At 36.8% G+C, this 23050-nt stretch overlaps 1 protein-coding gene across 2 annotated transcripts in view; it reads left to right on the forward strand.

Annotated features, from left to right (window-relative positions):
• LOC311619069 (pregnancy zone protein-like) overlaps positions 1–23050 on the forward strand; it is a 48637-nt gene that overhangs the window by 6887 nt on the left and 18700 nt on the right. For both annotated transcript variants that reach the window (XM_084877001.1, XM_084877000.1), the window contains exons 7-16: positions 1370–1454; positions 3431–3554; positions 5395–5509; positions 8846–8955; positions 10091–10249; positions 11063–11290; positions 12309–12372; positions 14429–14571; positions 17602–17751; positions 21245–21409. In XM_084877001.1, coding sequence (XP_084733127.1) covers positions 1370–1454; positions 3431–3554; positions 5395–5509; positions 8846–8955; positions 10091–10249; positions 11063–11290; positions 12309–12372; positions 14429–14571; positions 17602–17751; positions 21245–21409 — 1343 coding nt within the window. The remainder of the gene's footprint in view (positions 1–1369; positions 1455–3430; positions 3555–5394; positions 5510–8845; positions 8956–10090; positions 10250–11062; positions 11291–12308; positions 12373–14428; positions 14572–17601; positions 17752–21244; positions 21410–23050) is intronic.

Below are 23050 nucleotides of genomic sequence, written 5' to 3' on the forward strand. Positions count from 1 at the left end.
AGGCCGATGCTCTATCCATTGAGCCAAACCGGTCCCGGCAGCAAGAGAGATTTTAATAGGTTCATTTGAACCTATTCAAACTTATATTGTTAATGCATTAGGTTACCTGTATGCATCTGTTGATCTATATCTTATAACTAAAGTTATTTCCTGTGATTATCTTCTGGCTGTCTGTAAACCATACCTCCACTAAATTATAATAATTAGACATTGAAGCCATCTTTTTAGTTATCAGTTATGTAGATTTTTAATATAAATCAAATATATACCATGAATAAGGAAATCTGTAACAAAAACATGATTTCTAAAACTCACCATAGCCTCCATGAGAATTATAGAAGAGGGATTTATTATCTGAATAACTAACCTTATACAACTGTGGGAGGCACCAGAAAAGTAAGTGTCCAGAAGAAGTTGATGGATCAGAGAAAATTACTAACCAGTTCTCCTGAAGCAATGGAAGGGACAAATATATCAGACCTGGCAAGGGCACCTTCAGCTGCCTGAGTGGACCACGAAGGAAAACTTATTTATATATATAAAAAGCCAGTGACCATAATGCCATAACAACCAGAACAACCGGTCACTATCATGCCCACTGCAGCCAGTGAATCAGCCTGACCGGGGTGTGGATCTGGCTGGCCAATCTCCTGCAGTCCTTTCCCCAGCCAGCCCACCCCTGATTGCCCTCGGGCCCCAATCAAGGTAGGCCTATCAGCCAATCTCCTGCCATCTCCTCCTCCCAACAGGCACAGCCCAGATCCACCCTGATTGGGGCTAAGCTAGCTGGATCCCACCCATGCATGAATTCATGCACTGGACCTCTAATAGAAGAATAATGTCTATCACTTCAGTGTTTCTGTAGCCAAGTATCTGGTAGTAGGTCTAGGGCCTGTGTTAGTCAGCAAAGCTAGCAATTGGGAAGAAAAGCTGGACACAGAGGGAAAGAATAAGAACCAATTGGAACCTACTGGCCTTATTGTACCTGTTACTACATCTAATCATGATGGTCTTCAGGTGCTGCTTTTTTCTTTTCTTTTCTTTCCTTTTCTTTTCTTTTCTCCTTTTCTTTTCTTTCCTTTTTCTTTCTTTTTCTTTCTTTCTTTCTTTTTTTTTTTCAATCTTGATCATTCGAGATTCAGACAAGGAGATTCTAGGAAATGTAGTACTGGCTTAACCAAGTTAACATGGTACAAACTGCCCATGACTATGAATAACTTCTCCTTTCTCAGTGGTGTACCTACTGCTGCAAATTGTAATTGAAATAATTTCATGTGATCCTGCTATAAGATTCTATAATAGAATTATTACTGATACTTGAAGGGTTTCCTGCCCACACTCATCTCTTTTGTTCTTCTGTTGACAACAGTTTTGCCCAAATTTGAGGTCCAAGTGAAAATGCCCAAGACCATTGGTTTTCTAGATGAAATATTCGTGGCATCTGCATGTGGCCTGTGAGTTTCGTATTCATCTCATTTCTATTTTCCTGCTTTATTTGTATTGCAAATAACTGTTACTGAACTTTGAGGTATTTTAACTAGAGAAAGAATGACTCTCTCTCCAACTTGCCTGAGCCCTGATTAGGGAGCAGGAGAGGTACCATATGACACTTTTACAACTAATAATAAAATCTTTCTCTGAACACTTGCAATGCTCCAGACAATTATTTAAACCCCTTACACTTATTAACATTTTTAGTCTTATATGAACCCTATGAGATGGTGATAATTATACTCAACTTACAAATAAGAAAACTATAACACATAAAGTATATTTAAAAAAAACAAAAACAAAAACTTGCTCAAGCTTCCACAAGTATTAAATGGCAGACTGGAATTTAAATCCAACAGTCTGGCTCCAGACTCTGAACTCATCATCAATATTCTCTATTATCCTTACAATTAAAAAAAAATTTAGCTTCATGAAGCATTTATATATCCCAGACACTGCTAAACTGACCCCAGGCTATTTAACTCTGGAGCTAATGCTCATAACTTCTTTTTATCCCCATTTTTTTATTGCTCTGAATTTCTTAAACTATGAAAAGTTAGAAGGTAAGCTGACCCTTTGTCTTAAATGCTGAATATGTAATGTAGAAATCAAAATGCATGTTATAGTTATTGCTTTTCTGATTGCCTTTCAGTGAGACACGATACCTCTTGCTTTTGAAAACAGAATAAGGAACATGTTTTTAATCTTCTTATCACCTCCAATCCCTTAAATTTTTCCATCAGAGGGAACACCTTTTTATTCAGACTTAAAAATTCAACAAAGTGATTGAAATTTAGTAAATAATTTATTAGCACTTGTGAAATTCAGGGGGGGGGGAAATTATTTTTAAAAAGAGACGTTTGGGAACATTGAGGCCAAATCTCCCCTTCCTCACAGTTTGGGCTAATGCAATAGATTCCAAACTGTGTGCATCAGAATCTATGGAGGTGCTTAGTTAAAAATGTAGATTTCTTGGCCTCACCTCTAGAAATTCTAAACATAAATATGAGGAGAAATTCAAGACTCTGGATCTCAATATATATATCTCAGGTAGCTTCAGTGTAGGTGACCCATAAAGCATACTTTGAGAAACAATAAACTAAGTTTGACTTCACATCATGTCTTAGCCCAATCAGGTTGCCATACCAAAATACTACAGATTGGGTAGCTTATAAACAACAGAAATGCATTGCTCACAGTTCCAGAGACTGGGAAATCCAGGATCAAAGTGACAGCAGAGCCAAGTTCTGGTGAAGGTCCTCTTTTTGGTTCATAGCTGGTGCCTCTGGCCAGGTCCTCACCTGGTGGAAGGGACCAGGGATCTCTCTGGAGCTTCTTTTATAAAAGCACCAATCACTCCGACCTCATTGTTTAAGCACCCCCCAAAGTCCTTAAACCCTAATACTACCCTCTTTGTGGACTAGGATTTCAACATATAAATTTAGGGGAACACAAACATTCAGACCATGGCATCAGATATGGCAGAACCGGACTAAGTCATCATGCTATTCTTCATTTATAACATTTTTGCTGTAGAGCTAGTGCTTTCCAATTTAGCTTCTCTTTTGTCCTCTTAAAATACATAATAATTAGGAGGTGTTTCCAAAGCTGGAATCACAACCTAGATAGTCTGGTAGCAGAAAAAGGCAGAAATAAAACAGGCTTATAAGCAAACCTCAACTTAGGGGAAGGAATGATCTGAGAAATAACACATTGTTAATTTTCCATTGGAGGTGTTTTAATAGATTCAGTAAGTATTTTTCTCCTGGATGTATACATGTATGTTTACTTAAATAATTATGACGTAGTTTTAGAATAAGTGCTTTTGAAATACAAATCCTATAGGAGGAAATATCATTGCTGTAGATGATAGATCCTGAGGAAAAACAAAGGAGTTATTTATATTAAATATGTTTACATGACTGTTTTATCATTATAGATACACATATGGAAAGCCTGTCCCTGGACTGGTGACGATTAATGTGTGCAGAAAATATAAACGATTCTCTTCCACCTGCTTTGGAAAAGAGTCACAAAGTATCTGTGAAGAATTCAGTCAACAGGTATATGAAAACCACTCTCCCAGGATGTTAAAATCAGATCTTGTTTTCTCCTGGATTATAATACAATGGAGAAAATAACAGAACATTGCATTCTGAATATATTATAATAAAGAGTAGTGTTTGAAATAGTCACCTTGAAAACTTATGAAGGGAAACATCATATATTTGCATGGCAACATTAGGAGCCCCCTTGAGGGTTGGGCTCATGGGTTTATAGTGATATTAATTGTCTAGTTTTGCCATTTTCTTCCAACTGCAATCCACATATGGTTATATGAGCATACTTGGATGTGGAATTATTCAAACTTGGCTAGATAAGCATGAGATAAATCTAGCAGTCAAAATCTTTAATATGCCAGAGAGACTAAGGTTAATTTTTATTTGCAAGTGGGTCGTGGCCTCTATATATAGTTAAACATAAGTAAAGGTTATTGTGCAATAAATATTTTTATGTAAGTACAAAAATAAGAACAAATCTTTATTAAAACATGGCTCCCAATATTTAGTTTGGAGACCTGATTACAGTCATGTGCTGCATAATGACGTTTCAGTCAATGACAGGCTCGGTCCACTTCCCTCCCTAATGTTACAGGGAAACACATTACTCATGTGTTTGTGTTGATGCTTTTGTAAACAATCCTAATGCTGCCAGTCGTATAAAATATAGTTAGATACAGTACCGAATACTTGATAATAAATTACTATGTTGCTGGTATGTATTTACTACTTTTTTCCTATACTATTATTTTTTAAATTTATCTTTATTGTTGAAAGCATTAAAGATATCCCCTCCCTCCCCATTGACTCCCCCTTCTCCCATCTCCTGTTCCCCTCCCCAAGCCTTCATCCCACTTTATTTGTGTCCATTGGTTGTGCATACACATATGTACATATTAATTCTATTATTTCCCCCCCTTCCCTCTGAAGATCTTTAGTCTGTTGCATGCTTCCATGTCTCTAAAATAGGTGACTATACTCTTGTAATTTTAGAGTGTACTCTTTCTACTTAATAAAAATAAAGTTGTAAAACAGTATGTTATGTCATGCCAGTAGCAGCTTCATACAGGTCATGTTTACTGTGTTTCTCTTGATTACATCATTTTCTCTTGTGCTTGATGTACCCTCGTGTTATTTTTGCACAGTAATGTAGCTGTACAGGGATGTAGCCTAGGAGCAATAGGCAATATAGCCTAGGTGTGTGGTAGGCTGTGCCACATAGGTTTGTTTCAGTACACTCCACTCAATGTTTGCACAGCTACCTAAAGATACATTTCTCTGACTGTATCCCCATCATTAAGTGATGCATGACTATACTATAGTAATTCATCTATTTGATGAATATATTTGTTTTTATTAATGTCTGAGACATTGAGAAAGTATGGTTGAGAAAATACAATCCTTAGCCAATATTTAAGTGGAGGGAGGTACTGAGGCTGCCTGGATGTTATTTTGGGATTGAGTTTAGAAGAGCAATGACTGCTGTTCTTCTAAGATAAGAATGAGAGAAAGAATGTTATCATTTAAGGAACAATATATGCAAAAAAAAAAAGGAACCACAAAATACTGTAGCACATTTGGACACACTAAAAATTTAATATGACAAAAATGGATAGGCTTTAGAGACAGGGAAGAAGACAAAGATTGGCAAGAGTAACTCAATGAATGATTAATGAAGACATTTTATGTCATTTTGGGGATTGAGTCAGGGTCAGTAACTAAAAGGTGGTTATAACATTTGTAAAATGTTCTTCTATAGACAACAAATAATTTTCATAAGTTGATAACTGCCTCTGTTGATAGCAAATCAGAGAGCCCAGGAATTGTCCTCATTTCTCTTCAGGCAGACAGTCAAGGCTGTTTCACACAACTCGTCAAGACTAAATCATTTCAGCTGAGACTAAAAGGACATGACATGAAATTAGAAGTGGAAGCCAAGGTCAGAGAAGAGGGAACAGGTTTGTATTACTTTAAAATATGAATTCATCAGATTATTAATTTTCATATATTTATCCAAATCCCATTTCATGTAGAACACTATTGTTTCTGGGTCAATGAAAATAGCATGACCCCTGCCTGCAAGTAATTAGGAATCTTTAAAGAAATTAGGTATATCTATATGTATGTATGTATGTATGTATGTATAGATGTATAACCATAATAAAATTACTATCAGAAATGCAAAATATAAGGGATAAATGAGTATGAAGAGGAATAATTCTAACCCAAAACCAAAGAAAGCTCATTTGAGCTAATTTGTATAAAATGAATGATATTTTGAAAGATAGTGATGAGTGGGGAAAGCATGGTAAGCATAACACAAATATATTTGGTCTCAGAAGAATCTGAAAATGTAGGTTGGTGCTAATGTAGAAAAATAAACCATATACTAAAGAAGTTAGACTTTATTATGGAAAGCATTAGATAACTTTAGATCTATGTCAGGAGAATGACCTAAATAAGTGGAAATTTTTAAAAGATAATTCTAACCAAAATGAATAGGACAGGCTAGATGAAAAATGTGTTATAACATATATATATATATATATATATATATATATATATATACACACACACACACACACACACACACACACACACACACACACACATATATATATATATATATATATATATATATATATATATATATATATCCGTTATGATAGATCAATTGGAATGACTGGTCAACCAGTTGCTATGATGCGCACTGACCACCAGGGGGCAGATGCTCAATGCAGGAGCTGCTCCCTGGTGGTCAGTGTGCTCCCACAAGGGGAGCACCACTCTGCCAGAAGACAGGCTCACAGCTGGCGAGAGCAGCTGTGGCAGTGGGAGGCTTTCCCAACTCCACAGCAGCACTACTGAACAGTGGCAGCAGGCGCAGCAGGTTGGGATAAGTGCAAATGGCATGGCGCCCGTCCCTGATTTGGGCTCCTCTTTGGCTGCCTGCTGCTTGGCACACTGCTACATTCCTTGGGGGGTGTCAGACTGCCAGTTTAGGCCCAATCCCCACAGGCCAGGTTGGGATCAGGCCTAAACTGACAGTCAGACATTCCCTGAGGGGTCCCAGATTGCAAGAGGGCTCAGGCCAGGCTGAGGGACACCTACCCCCATGCACAAATTGTATGCACTGAGCCTTTAGTATCAGAACATTATTCAAAGATAACCCCATGATTACAAATTTGGGTCCTAGAAAATGGAAATGACATTAAACAAAATAAGGAGCCGATAGGAAAGAACTATGGTGATGAGAATGTGTCCAAGATAATCTATACTAATAAAAGGGTAATATGCTAATTAGACCAGGAGACCTTCCAGGAAACCGACTGGGGAGGGAAGTTGGGGGCCATGAGGCTGGTAGGGGAGAGCAGTTGGGGGAGATCAGGCCAGTAGAAGAAGGCAGTGGGAGCGATCAGGCCAACCAAAGAGAGCAGTTGGGGGCCATGAGGCTGGCCAGGGAAGGCAGTTGGGGGCCATGAAGCCAGCATGGGAGGGCAATTGGGGACGATCAGGCTGGTGGGGGTCAGTTGGGAGCAAGCAGGCCAGCGGGCAGAGTGGTTAGGAGCAATCAGGCAGGCAGGCAGGTGAGTGGTTGGGGTAGGGCTGGGGCCTAAACCAGCAGTTAGAGATCCTTTGAGAGGTCCCAGATTGGAGAGAGTGCAGGGTGGGGCTGAGGGACACCTCCCCTTCCCCACCCCCACGGCCCCATGCACGAATTTTGTGCACTGGACCACTGGTGTATTATAATATGGAATATTAAAATGGTAGTGGATTCATTCTACATAATTTAAGAAGAAAGCCAGAGAAAAATCAAGATAATAAATGTATCTCTGGAACCATTCCCATTGTGTCCATATTCTCCTAAGAGTAAATGCAATTGTCCTGAAAGTGAGTTCACTTAGTTTTGCTAAATTGAGGCTAGAATTGAACAATGCAGGTCCCACAAAAGAAACAAATACACTTTAAGTTACCCAGAGTCATTCGTGGTCCAAAAATAATAAATGGAAATTTTCAGACATAAATAATTCATAAGTTTTAAGTTGCACACATGATTTATAAATTAAACTTTATCATAGGTAAATATGCATGGGAAATACATAGTATATATAGGGTTGGGTGCTATTTGTGGCTGCAGGCATCTACTGAGAGTCTTGAAACATATCCCTACAAGTAAGGGGAACTACTAGATAGCTAAAAGATAGTACAAATAATTCAGCATAACAAAATTAGAAGTCAGAAGGATAGAGGGGAAAATAAAAATACTATTTCTTAGAAGTCACTAAAAGAATTTTAATTATAATTATTATGCATTAATTACTTCTGAGATTCATTATATTAAATCTGAAATGAGACTGCTATATTGGAAGTAAATAGGGGATCTTTTAGATTTTGATAAAGTGGTACTTTAGCTGTTGAAGACAAAATACAGATTGAGTGGAAAAACAACAGGTGTTGGTTATCCTTGGACAGGACTTTGAGTGAAAAGAAGGATCTGGCTGGAGAAGTTGTTTGTGTAATAAATTTAGGTATATTTTTAAGCCAATGTGAAGAATTACGTCTTATGCAAAAAGTTGTGGGGAAGGGCAAGGAGATGAGAGAGAGAGAATCACAGAGGATGAAAAAACTTAAGAACAAAAGCGGAACAAGCAGAGTACTTGTGAAGCCAAAGAAATTGGAGAATTATGGATGCCAATAAATTTTTTATATGAAGGTGGAGTTAATGTCAAATTACTTGTATGTTCTAAGTGTAGAAACTCTGGGAAGATAAGAGAAAAAGATATGGATAGTATTTTGTTATAATGGAGTGAAGCTAGAATGAAGGTAGGAGGTAAGTCGACTACATAGAACTTTTCAACCGCTGTAGGAATCTCTTTCACGACCCCGCGTGGAAAGAGCTCCAATTCAGGGTTCGGGTTCTGGAGAAGGACCGCACACAAATAAAAGGACGTGAGACTTGAAGAAATTCAACTTGGCGATACGGGGGGCCAAATCTAGAGGGAGAACTACTCTTGCTCTGGCCCTGCCATCCCCTTTTATTGAGGCTTTGGGGGAAACATCTTAGGCAACATAAACAGAAAGTTACATGTAGCCCTTAGGCAGGAAATAACAGAAACTTACACGGGACAACAAGGTGGAGGCCGCTTCTGCTAACAATATCTCAACTAAAGGGTGAGCAGTTAGAGCAATTAAGGTTGTTGACCAGCCTTCCTGGGTTCCTGTCAACATCTCTTTTTAGTGAAACTGATTTTTTCCCCAGCAAACTGCACTTTTTTTTTTTTTTTTTTTTTCAGGGCTGGAATTAACTGGGCATGGATCATGTGAAATCACAAATACCTTAAGCAAACTGGTATTTACAAAAATGGACTCATATTATAGACCTGGGATTCCTATCTTTGGGCAGGTAAAATATCTTTTCAATATAATCATAATTTGGGAGCTATAGCTTTTAATACATTTTTATTCATAAAATCAAAATTTATTGTGAAAATGAATATTTATTTTATAGTAAGAAAATAAATTATATCAAATTACAACTTTAAAAAGCAAATGTCATACAAAAGTCCAGAAAAATAAAGCATTTTTATTAATTAGCTTCCTAACATACCTCCATAATTCATTTATTTTTAGTAGTTTGGCTGCATATTCTTTGATTGCCTCTGTATAAACAACTAGAGGCCCAGTGCATGGATTCATGCATTGGTGGGTCCCTTGGCCTGGCCTGCAGGGATCAGACTGAAACCAGTTCTCCAACATCCCCCAAGGGGTCCCAGATTGAGAGAGGGTGCAGGCCAGGCCTAAGGACCCCACAGGTGCATGGTCAGGGCCAGGGAGGGACCACAGGAGGGCTTCAGGGCATGTCCAGCCAGTCTGGCCTAGTCCCAATCACAGGACCCTAGCAGCAAGCTAACCTACCAGTTAAGTATATGTTTAGAATTCTGAATTGAGAAATTACTGATGGTTTTAAGAGTAACAGATTAGTTTAGCTAAGTCAGTACAGAAAATGCTTTGAAGCAAGGATGAAGCAACAAGAGATTACGTAAGATTAAATAGAAAGCTAATGGAAACCAGATGGGAAAGACATTGTGGTTTTAAATGGAATGTTAGTAATGAATTCGGAAATAATTAAGCAGCAATAAAGTATGTTTTACAGGAGAAGAGATAGTCCTTGCCAATGGGTTAGATATAGGCATAAAGAGAAAAAGAGAAAAATGAAAAGCCCTCAATATTCCTGCATGAACTATGCAATGGATGGAAGCATTATAGGCTAAGATAGGGAACGCCGGACATGGAAAAAATTTAGAAAGGTAACATCTTGAGTCCACTTTGAGATATTTTCAAATGAATGCTCATGAGTTATCTAAGTTGAAATATCAGAAAGGGAAATAACTTACAGACCAGAAAGCAAATCTTATTTTTAGATCCTAAGATCTTCAGTAAATGACAATGACCAAGATGTTAAGAGTATACACGACAAAGAATGGAAGATGTTATGGCTATATAACACTTGAAACCAGCTGTCATTTTCATATTTCTAGGTTCTTCTAACTGATGAGAAGGATCAGCCAATCTCCAACAAAACTTTAATTGTTCATGTGGATCAAATGGAATATTCCCGCTTTACTACTAATGAGCGTGGTTTGGCGACCATTTCTATTGATACCACCAACCTCACATCTTCAACGATCAGAGTTAAGGTAAGTGGAAAGGGGCATCTGAAACTGAAGATAGAAATCACTAAAGCCACATAGTTTAAGAATATATGGTAAGCACGAGACTGAAGGGATAAAAGGTAATAAAGAGTGAAATAGAAAGCAAACAATGTAGAGACTTAAATTATAAGAAACAAAAAATTCTTTGTCAGAAAACTTGACTCTGTTTATAGCATAAGATAGTTTGAGGAGATATTTATTAGATCATCTTGATATTCTCTTGAAAAATTCAATATTTTTACAATTTTATAATAAACTAGAGGCCCGATGCACAAAAATTCATGCAAAGAATAGGCTCGCAGGCACCTGGGACCCTGACTGGCTTCGGCCGGACTCCCCACAGGTACCTGGGACCTGGGGCTGGCTTCCCCTGGGCTCCAGCTTTATCAGGAAGGACATCCAGAATGATGTCCAGAAGACATCTGGTCTACTTAGCAAATTACCCTTTTATTAGTATAGATTAGGTTTTTCTTGGTTTCTTTGGTATATCACTATTTTTGTTGTGTGTTGAATAATCAAATGATCTTGTGCAATTTGTGGCCATAAGGGTATGAGGAAAAAGTAATTGGTCTTGATCATGAGTGAATACTACGTATTAAATCAGTACAATATAACCTAAAATAAACTTAAGGGGAAAATCATCCATAGATGTTGCTTTATTTGGAGAATCAGCCTATAGTAGAACAAAGTAAGTATAATTCACATAAAATCGTCAGTAAAATATAAAGAGTGACTAACAAACGCGCAATATATATCAGTAGCAAATACCCTATTTAAGACCTTTATTCTTTCCATTAGGTCACTTACAAACAGGATAGCAATTGCTTTGATAACTGGTGGTTTCGAGAAATTCATCAACAAGCACAGCACACTGTAACACGTATGTTTTCCCCAAGCAAGAGTTATATTCACCTTGACACTGTTGCTGATACCATAGCCTGTGGGAAAACCCAAGAGATCCAGACACACTACATCCTGAATGAACACATTCTGAAAGATGAAAAGAAGTTAAACTTCTACTATTTGGTAAGTCTAAAAGCCATTGTTGCTCTAATTGTTTAGATCCCCCAAAGATTGGGTTTCTACCTAACTAATGCCATTTATGATTTATCAATATAAAAATGTTAAGCAATGTTCTGGAAAAATATTTAATTTTGACCTTAATTGGAGAACTGAAAATTAAAACAATAAAGCAGTATCATTTTATATTTATAAAGGTTCTAATAATTTACAGAGTTTATGACTGGTACAATTTCAGGGGAAAAGTACATTCACAGGCATAAATTGAGATGATATTTTTGCGGCAAAAATACCTGCTTATGTCTCAAAATTAAAAATATTCAAAGCTAGTAGTTACCCAAGTAAGTCATTGTTAGAAGAAAAGACATATATGTAGGAAATTCTGTATAGGAACATTAACAATAAAAAATACTCTAAAATTCTATGAAAAGGTTTTTTAAAATGCTAATAAGTTAGAATCTTAGTTTTATTGCTTCCTAATTATGTGACCTTGGGCAATTTACCTAATCTCATCTGTAAAGAGAAATGTCAGTCACCTTATCCTAATACCGAAGTTGATATTTATAACAACTTCATAAGGTTACTGTGCAAATTAAATAAAATCCTAAAACTATTTAGTTCAATACTTGTCCCACAGAGAGTGTCAATACATTTAGTTTGTGTGCTTTTTCAATAGAGACTACAGAGAATATTTACATATATTTTATCTCTGCCTTCGTTAGAGGTTGTTTTGCACATAATGGATCTTAAAATATTTGTTAAAAAAAAACTATGAAAATTTGAAATATGAGTATTCATGATAGAAAGTAAATATTAAGTAAAATACAAAAAGTTTCTAAAAGTATGTTTCTTACTTAAAGTGCATAACTATACACATAGGGAAGTATTAGAAGAAAAACTTGGTGACCCAAAATAACTTCTGGGTTGGAGTAGTGAGATTATTGTTTCTTATATATTACAAATATGTTTACGTTTAATATATATGCTCTAAAATAATAATAAGTGCAATTTCCTCTGTCTTCAGATTAAAGCAAGAGGAAGCATCTCCCAATCAGGAATCCATGTGTTGTCCCTTGAACAAGGGGACAGTAAGTATGATCAGGATTTCCTATTTTTTTTCTCTCATATGGTCAAATCTTGGGCATTTTAGCAAGAATGAATTATTTTTACATTAGAGAAAATTATCAACAACCTCTGTCAACCAAAGATGAAAAAGCTAATACAAAAGGATGCTATAGAGGTTTAGTTTAGTCCGTTTAGTATTTTTTTCTTCTTTTAATAGTATTTTTATATATTAAATTTTATTTCTAAAATAAAATATATCCATTTTATAATGGTTTTTAAAATGCAGACAATAATTGAAAATGTAGAAATCCACCAAAGAAAAATTTCACTCTGTACATTTTTGAATTAGTTTCCTATCGCCTCTGTCACAGACTACCATACACTTTTTGCCTTAAAACCATGCAAATGTATTATTTACAGTTCAAAGGTCAAAATTCTCACTGGGCTAATAATTAAGGTGTCAACAGGACGACTTTAGTCTGGAGTGCTAAGTAATTACCTGTTTCCTTGCCTTTCCAGCTTCTAAAGAGCTCCTGCGTTCCTTAATTCATGGGTCCTTCTTCTATCTTCAATGCCAGTAGCACACCATCTTCATATCTCTCTTACATTCCTGCTTTTCTCTCTGTGTTTTTTTTTAAGGTTTAAAAATGAATATTTATTAGAATGGGAAATTAGATCATAATCAATTCCAGTGCCATAAAGATATGTATACTAGATTTATCAGGATGATCACTTAGTAAATTATATAATGTGTAATCATTGGGTTATATGCCTGAAACTAATATAGTGTCGTATGTCAACTGTAATTGAAAAATAAAAGATTTTATAAAATATAAAATATTTCATAAAAAAAGAAAAGAAAAAAGCATTTCTAGTGATTACCTTGGGCCCACTTGGATAACCCAATATAATCTTCTCATATCATGGTCCTTGACTTAATCACATCTGCAAAGTCCCTCTTGCTCTATGTGAGGCCTTTCTTCTTTTCTAATATAGTGGTTGGTGCTATGCATTTTCCTCAAAATACTACTTTAAATGCATCCTACAAATATTCATATGTAATATGAAGGTTGTTGCTAACAGCATATCAAAAACCAAAGAGCCCCATAAAGCCATTTCTTCAAAATTAGGTCTTGCCATAGAGTTAAATTGTATCTGGATTAAGTACCTAAAGGGGTGGAGTGAGAAGAAAGTGTCTCTCTAAGAAAAAATATTCTTCATTTCATTTGATGATAACTATATAAATGGTTGTTTTTTCATTTGTCTTTGACTTGTAGAAAACTCAATGCTAAATGTAAATACTCTGGTGTATAACCATTTTGTTAGTAAAGTTAATTCCTACCTATGTCTAATCCTGCTCCAGAAATCCACCTTTATACAGTTTCAGTATTATTGTTTCAAATTTATATTGATTATGCTGTTTTTATGTATTTTCACCACAAGCTGCCTTCAACTATTTTATAGATACAGGAAGGCTTTTTTTTTTTAATTGTACTACAAAGATCAAACTTAGAACATTTATGAGAAAATTAAGCAGGCACATTATACAAGTGCTATGCAATTCACACAGAAAGCAACTACTAAGATAAATACAGAGAACTCTTTTATAAAAATCAGAGGCACGGGTTGTTTTACATTTGATTATTTGTACTTATGTCTGTGCTCTTTTGTAAATGGTTTGAGGGCATTCTCTGAATTGTCCCCAGGCATATGACAAGAATTGCATTGATTTGAACCACAGATAGAAATAAAGATTTCTAGAAGATCTACTCTCCGGACTTCTTTCTTAATGCATCTTGTTTAATTTAAAATTTAAGACATGCTCTAAATGGCTTTTATTTACTTAAACAGAGGAAATGAGCAAAGTAATCTAAATCTTCATAGAAAAAATATCATTAGTTCAGCATATATTCATTGAACACTATTATATGCACAATGCTATAAATGCAAGTCTTTTCTTACCTCAGTATACTCCAAATATGAATAAGTAAAATTATTTGAGAATATCTTCTTTGCAAAAATGTGACCTTTTTCCTCTTCTTAACCTATTTTTTTTTTTTTGACTTCTTTATTCTCCAGCGAAGGGGGTATTTTCCTTCTCTTTTCGAGTGGAATCAGACATTGCTCCTACTGCCCAGTTGCTTATTTATACTGTTTTACCAAATGGAGAAATTGTTGCAGATACACAGAAACTCAAGATTGAAAACTGTTTTGCCAATAAGGTAGGTGTTTTGGTTAAGTCCTTTCCTTTTATCCAACTCCCTTTTGGAAATATGGAAAATAAGAACATATGCGCATTAAAATACTGCCATACAGTGCTCCTGAAACTTGCCTCCATAGGTCTCTGGAAGCAGAGAGTGATGCCATACCTGAGAGGTCTAGTGGAGGAATCCAAAGCAGACTGCCATAAACACAACTTTTTGTCTCTGGTTTCATCTTAAAACTTATGTGAAATTCAGAACCTATTCCATTATGAACCTTTAATGGTTTTCATTTTTGAATGGTTTTGTTCCAATAGTTTTAATTAAAAATAATGTTTCACAAGGATGTTTTAATTTTATCCCATCATGTCCCTCTGATGCACCTCCATGTACAACTACAGACACCCATAACTTTTGTGAGTTTAAATTTAGTTTGCTAATACAGAACAGGGGTATGTGTGTGTATCCCGCTTCGAGAAAAATAGCCTGAGCTCTCTAATAATATCTTGTTAAAAATATGCCTAGAAGAAATCTTTAACATTGGTCTTCTGGAGGTTCAAACAATACGCATCTATAGCAAGTGAACTTTCTTTGTAATGAGAACTATGTTTAAGTTATCCATGTCTTACTACACAATGATCTAAGAAACATGCACAGTGGATTCTGATGTCCATTTTCAATCCCACCTTACTAAAGAATGCTATTTGCTAAAGAAGCACAGGAGTCCCAGAGCATAGTTCCTGTCCTGTTTGGATGTCCTATGTATTTTACACGAACCAGAAGAAATTTGTGCCAAAACTGTTTTGGCTCAGTGGATAGAGCATCAGCCTGTGGACTGAAAGGTCCCAGGTTCTATCCCGGTCAAGGGCATGTACCTTGGTTGCGAACACATCCCCAATAGGGGGCGTGCAAGAAGCAGCTGAGCGATGACTCTCATCATCAATGTTTCTAACTCTATCTCTCTCCCTTCCTCTCTGTAAAAAAAATCAATAAAATTATATATTAAAAAAAAAAATTCCTGCTTTGAACTTCAAGGCCCTTGTTGCTCATTATGGACAGATAGCAGTTTGTTGGGCCTAAGAATGGCCGTGTTATGCTACAGCACTCAACACCTTTATTCATTCTAGCAGTGGTCTCTCTGTGGTGCAAAATATATGAATACTCCTGTGCAATGCCATAAGACTTCCATAGAGAAGCAAACCTCCATGGGCCTTAGGTCAAACATCTTTTAACTTATCATTGATCAAACAAGGAGATTAGTTATGAAAAATAATAATTATAGTTGAAGATTTATGCAATATTTAGAAGTTGACTATTTTTATTTACCACAAAAAAAAATATATTATAAAAGAGGGCTGTGAGGAAAGATCCAGGTCAGATTGAGACTTGTCTTCCTTCAAACCAATATACTTTAAATATTTTTTCAGTCGTTGTTGAGGTAAAGAAAAACTGTTTTCTAGTCAAAATTCATATACCTCTTTCTTACTTAAAAAATAGCAGATAATAAATAAATAAGTAACATAACATAGTTACATACTATGTAGCAGTTTAAATTGCCCGTCATTCTTTTTTTTAAAATATATTTTATTGATTTTTTTTACAGAGAGGAAGGGAGAGGGATAGAGAGCCAGAAACATCAATGAGAGAGAGACATCTATCAGCTGCCTCCTGAACACTCCCCACTGGGGATGTGCCCACAGCCAATGTACATGCCTTTGACTGGAATCGAACCTGGGACCTTTCAGTCCGCAGACCAACGCTCTATCCACTGAGCCAAACCGGTTTCAGCTGCCTGTCATTCTTGACTGGATCTAATTATTCATTGAAGAAAACATTGTTTAATATAAATAGGTACAGACTCCCAAAATATGGCTTAAATTTCTATTTGGTTCTCAAAAACATTTTATGTTTTCTAATATGTACACTTCTTAGCTAAAAGTATTTTCAGTTTATTATAACTCCAAATCACTGACTTGACATGAACATATTATAATGAAGTTAAATTTTATACAAATAAACACAAACATTTAAAATAGAGTTCTTCATAAGCAGTACTTCCATAGTATATTGAACTGTAGAGATGACTACTGTAACATCAAGAGAAAATATCAATTACCTATTTTTTTCATATATGTCTCATAATACGTAAATCCAAACCATTACGTGAATTCACTAGACAGTGTAACAGAATAACTATAGTTAAATTCAGCAATCCAAGTCAAATATTATTTTACTAAACACACTGACTTTTCATTCCAATCCAAATCAGCTTTCAACTCAAGAACCTAGGTTACTTGATGCTACTACAGTAACTTAATTCTACATTATTTTATTTTATGTTTTGGACTATAAGATAAAACTCACATTTTACTCAAGAAGTATTTATATGAACATAAGGACCCAATAGCTTCACTTACCAATGAATTTGCTACTGGCCAAAGCAGAATCAAATCTCTGAAAAAGTGTGCATAATTTTCTATTATTTTGTATTTTTTATTCTTTATTCACAGTTCTTTGAATTTTCTCAACCAATTAACTCAGGGTGCATATTAAATGTTTAATTTTTAAGACTCAATACACCTCTGATCCTAATAAACATTACTACCCATCTTTAGAATATTGCATGACTAAGGCTGCCAGCCAGAGGAGACTTGGGTTGGCTGGTCTCAGAGGTAAAAGTGATTTCTTCTCCAGTGCCATGCAAAATATACACCTTCATTACAAAAACACTGCATGGAGGGAGGTCAGCTACAACAGGTGCATAACTGTCAGCATGTGTGTCCTTCAGGAGTCTATCTTATTGTGATCGAAACCAATTTACATTTCACCAGTTAGATAAGGAGTGGGAAATAGGAGGTAACTGGAACCACATTTTCAGTTTATTCCAGAGATGGTTAACTGGTCATTCCTAGGTGGACTCACCTCTTAATCCTGCTCTAAAAATAGATGAAGGGGAAGGAAGTGTAGAAAGAACAAGACCTACCTTGGGATAGAGGAGATTTTTGAGATTGCAATAAAAAATGTGCTGCTATAATCATATTCTCTTGACAGGTAAATTTGAGCTTCTCCTCAGCCCGGAGCCTGCCAGCCTCAGTCACCCACCTGAAAGTCACAGCCACTCCTCAGTCCCTCTGTGCCCTTCGTGCAGTAGACCAGAGCATGCTGCTAATGAAGCCTGAAGCTGAGCTCTCACCTCAATCAGTGAGTCCTATTTCAGTCTTGAATATCAGAAAATGCACGTATGATGAGAACATATTTGGAAGTCAGAAATTACAAAGGACAAGTTCTTCAGCATGTCAAGCATAATGTATTGTTATATATGAGTTGAAATTCAGTTCAGTTCTAAGAAAGGCATTGCCCAAGGTGCTCATTTATTAACTCATTTCATTCTCTGTTATAATATACTAGAGGCCAGGTGCACAAATTCATGCATGAGTGGGGTCCCTAGGGCTGGCTGGCGATTGAGGCCTATGGGGGTGGGGGGCGGCCAGCAGTGGGGAAGAACCGTGGAAGGTTGGCTGACTAGTCAGAGGCCCAGCTAGCCAGGGTCAGGGACCATGGGAGGTTGGCTATAGGAGCACACTGACTTACTCCTGTATTGGGTATATGCCCCCTGGTGGTCAGTGCACATCATAGTGACTGGTCGACTGGTCATTCCAGTCATTGAGTTGTAATGGTCACTTAGGCTTTTATATATATATAGATTCTCAGGGAGGAACAATCCTGCTCACCACAAGATTCCCTGTGCCTAGCACAGCACCTTATATATAAAAGATGCTCACCTGGCCTCAATGGCTCAGTAGTTGAGCATCTATCTATGAAACAGGGAGGTCACAGTTCTATTCCTGTTTCAATTCCCAGTCAGGGTATATGCCAGGGTTGTGGACTTGATCTCTGATCATGCAGGAGACAATCAATGATTCTCTCTCATCATTGACATTTCTCTCTCTCTCTTTTCCTCTCTGAAATCAATTAAAATATTTTTTTAAAGATGCTTAACACATTTTAACAAATGAATAATCTATACAATAAAAGACTAAGAGACAATTATGGCAGAATGACCAGAACAACCAGTCGCTATGATGCACAATGACCACCAGGGGGCAGATGCTCAATGAAGGAGCTGCCACCTGGTGGTTAGTGTGCTCCCACAGGGAGAGCACAGCTCAATCAGAAGCTAGACTCACAGCTAGCAAGCTCAGCGGTGGTGGCAGGAGCCTCTCCCGCCTCCACAGCAGCACTAAGGAACCATGTGCTGAGCCATAAGGAGCAGTAAGCAGGAGAGCAATAAGGAGTGAGGGGTCCTGGATTGTAAGAGGGTCCAGGCCAGGCTGAGACCATCCCCCCCCCCCCCCGGTGCATGAATTTTGTGCACTAGGCCTCTAGTTGAATAATAATTCTTAAGGTGGGTATTATAACCTCAATTTTATGAGTGAAAAAGCACAGCTAAAATAGACTAAGCAACTATAGAAGAAATATGCTAAAATTGTATTTTAAAGGTGGGATTTGAACCAAATTTCAATCAGTGCCACTTCAATTGCACTACATTTCAAGATAGTATGCAAAATGCCAAATTTTTAAGCTTTCTTTAAAATCCAGGCACTTGCCCTAACTAGTTTGGCTCAATGGATAGAGCATTGGCCTGTAGACTGAAGGGTCCCAGGTTCAATTCCGGTCAAGGGCATGTATCTTGGTTTCAGGCACATCCCCAGTAGGGGGTGTGCAGGAGGCAGCTGATCGATGTTTCTTTTTCATTGATGTTTCTAACTCTCTATCCTTCTCCTTCCTCTCTGTAAAAATCACTAAAATGTATTTAAAAAAATAAAAATAAAATCCAGGCACTTATTCACTTATTTTAACTATAGACAAAAGAGTTACCACTCAAACTTGTCTTTTAAATATGTCTGTCATAATAAAGTATTTTCAAAAGGGTCCTATAGTTTACAGGCTTCTTGGTCCATTTGTTTATTTAACAAATATTAGTGACATCTTGATTATAGGATGGCTACTACTCTAGAAATAGTTCTAATGGTGAACCATCAGATGTGGTCATGGACCATTTTGGACTTATAGCCTTGTGATGTCTTAAAACAAACAAACAAATAAATAACAAGGAAATTGAGTTCAAGAAAAAAAAAAGGGTTGAACTTTTTTTGGGGGGGGAGGGGCAAGTTGATTAATTTTTGTTAGAGTGATTAGAGATGTCTTTTTAGATTGTCAGATAATGAAGGGATAGGGGCAGGCATTGCAAAGAATGAAAGGAGAATGCCTGAGATCAGAAGGTGTGAGATCAGAGTAAGTGTAAGTCTGGAGTGTTCTAAAAAAGGATAAAGTGTCCTAGTCTTAATTAAGTTTGGCTCAGTGGGTAAAGTGTCAGCCTGCAAACCAAAGGGTCCAGGGTTCAATTCCGGTCAAGGGCACGTACCTTGGTTGCAGGCTCCTCCCAGGTGCGTACAGGAGACAACCAATTGATGTGTTTCTCACATGGATGTTTCTTTCTAATTATCAATTGGAATTCTCCCTAAAAATTCAATGGGAAAATATCCTTAAGTGAGGATTAACACAAAAATATAAAAATAACAGGATAAATATGTAGTTGTGACAGAAGAGGATGGTAGAGGCCATGGGTGGAATGGAAAGTAAGGAAAATCAACTCTGTTAACTTGGAGTGGCATTTGGAGTTGACAATACGTGCAATAGTAAATTACTGAGAAGTTTTAAGCAGGCGAGTGACAATTTAGATTTATCTAGTAAGAAGAACCTGTTTGCTGAAATCGGTTTGGCTCAGCGTTAGAGCATCAGTCTGCGGACTGAAAGGTCCCAGGTTCGATTCCGGTCAAGGGCATGTATGTTGGTTGCAGGCACATCCCCGATAGGGGGTGGGCAAGAGGCAGCTGGTCGATGTTTCTCTCTCATCGACGTTTCTAGCTCTCTATTTCTCTCCCTTCCTCTCTGTAAAAAAATCAATAAAATATATTAAAAAAAAAAAAGAACCTGTTTGCTGCTCAAAGTATGAGAACAAGAATAAAAGAATGGAGACAGTTATGAGGTTATTGTAGTTCAGATAAGAAATGACAGCAACTGGATTAGGAGGTCTGTGTGGACTCCAGAGTGTCTTTAATGTTTCTAGCACTGTGTGACTGTGCAGGTGGCTTTTGGGGGCAACAAAAGCTGAACTGGAATTGATGTATTCCAGAGGAAAAAAAAAACTGCACCTAATTTTTTTTCAAGCTAAACGTGGAGTAAAAAAAATGTTTTCATCTTAGTAAGAACTTAATCATATAAAAAGGAAAAAGGAAGTAAACCTAGTATTTACAGAGATAATTCCTGAGTGATGGGGTTATAGTGGGCCTTTTGTTTTCTTGTTACACTTATTTATACTGGCCTCATTTCTGCTTCCTTTAAAAAGTAGGCATTTGGGCTGGGAAACAGGTGACTTAGCTTTTAAAATGGGACCTGAGACTTTGGTCAATAAATTTGATTTTTTTTTCTATGTTAATTTCTGATGCACAACATGAGGCTTAGAATCCCTAACCTTTAGTATCTCTCTGTGATTCCCTGTATTGGTTTTTATAATGTTGACATGGGAGTAATAAAACACGATGAGATTTTAAATTCCAGATTGAACATTATCACACTTAAAATAAGAAAACAAAAACCAGGAGTGTTTTTCTTTCTTTCCTCAATTTTGCAGGTCTATAATTTGTTACCAGAAAAGAAACACTCAAATGTTCGATATGATGGTTTCAGGAATAAAGATATTGAAGGATGTATAAATGCAGAAGACATAATTCACAATGGAATCATTTACACACCAAAGCAGATCCTGGATGGTGATGATGTTTACAGTATCTTTGAGGTAATTCTTCCTAAAAACATAACCAGAATTGACCTCTAAGTCCTTGTAAACTGGAGAACAAATGAACTTCTAAACTCTAGAATTTGATCCTGCCCTTGCTCCTGTCTCCAAACAAAGCTATGTTTACCAGAAAAACATGAAAACCTCAGACACATAGCTACCTTCGTATACATACAGATATTTAATCATGAATTTCTCTGGCATTTGAAATAGCAAGTGGTAGACTTTTAAGAACCACAACTTTAATTAAGTTGACCCCAAAGCTAGTTACCTCTGTCATATGCCCCTCTCAGTGATTCTCAGAAATGATAATATGTGAAAAAATATTTTCTGTAGTGCCTCTGGCACCGCTGGCAGCCATGATAGTTGACATTTGCACAATAAATACATGTTGGATGACTAAATATCCAAAGTACAAAACTTGAGCTATTTCCCTTGGCGTGCAATTTCAGGAAACTGAAAATAGATTTTCACGAAGGAAATAGCTACAACCTTGGGATAGAGGTGTCAGCATGTTTTAGGTGTGCCAGATAAAAGGTGTATCCTTGAGATTGACTATAACTAGGTGGAGTTATGAAAAGGGAGTTTATCCAGGTGGTGAGACTAAATCTGGTCACTATCCCAAAGGAAAAGGATTCTCATTATACCTTGAGGAAAACATATGTCATCTTCCAATAGAGGTCTGCAACCTAGCAGAGAATAAATTAAATCTCCCCCTTCTGGAACCTTCAGAGTCATCAATCCATTGGTGATGGAAGGATTAAAAGGACTCTAGGCTGATTAGTTTACCGTTTCATCTTTAAACATTTGTTTCCTTTTTGTTTAGTTGGTTGACTTTTTAAATTGAGTTTATTGGAGAGATATTGATTAATAAAATTATATAGATTTCAGGTATTCAATTCTACAATATATCATCTGTATATTGTCCTGTGTGTTTACCAGCCCAAGGCAAGTCTCCTTCCATCACCATTTATCCCTCCTTTTACCTTCTTCTACCTCCCCCATCCTCCCTTCCCTCTGGCAATTACCATACTGTTGTCTAAGTCCATAAGTCTTTTTTTTTTTTTCTTTCTTAATCCCTTCACCTTTCTCACCTAAACATTTATTTCTTATTTCTTTCTTCCTATTCATATTGCTACCAGCATTGGCCACTGTGCTCAGAGTCCCAGTGTGCCATGCGCTCTGAGATAGGACAGCAGGTAGTGTTTAACTGTGGCTGCTGTTGAAGAAAGAGGGAGTTGGGAACAGGTGGGCTCTAGGAATCAGGTTACTGTGGGCATCTGCATGTGTGTTTTGGATGCAGAGATTCAAGATAGTTAAAAAAAAAGGGGGGGGGAAATATATCACAAAAAGGATTGATTGAGCAGAACTATTCAGGGAAAAGGATATTTTCCAATAAAACATAAACAAAGCAAAATTTGCTAAAACTAGGGAAAAAATCTTCAACCCTATAATTTCAAATGAAAAAAAAAAATACTCTCTGCAATAAAACTATGAGATATGTATGTGTGGGTGTGTGGGTGGGTGTGTGTGTGTGTGTGTGTGTGTGTACTAGGCCTGATGCATGAAATTTGCACCCTCTCCAATCTGGGACCTTTCAAGGGATGTTAAACTGCCCGTTTAGACCCGATGGGCAGTCAG

Source organism: Pipistrellus hanaki (genome assembly GCF_964339955.1).
Source record: "Pipistrellus hanaki genome assembly, chromosome: 3".
NCBI lineage: Eukaryota > Metazoa > Chordata > Mammalia > Chiroptera > Vespertilionidae > Pipistrellus > Pipistrellus hanaki.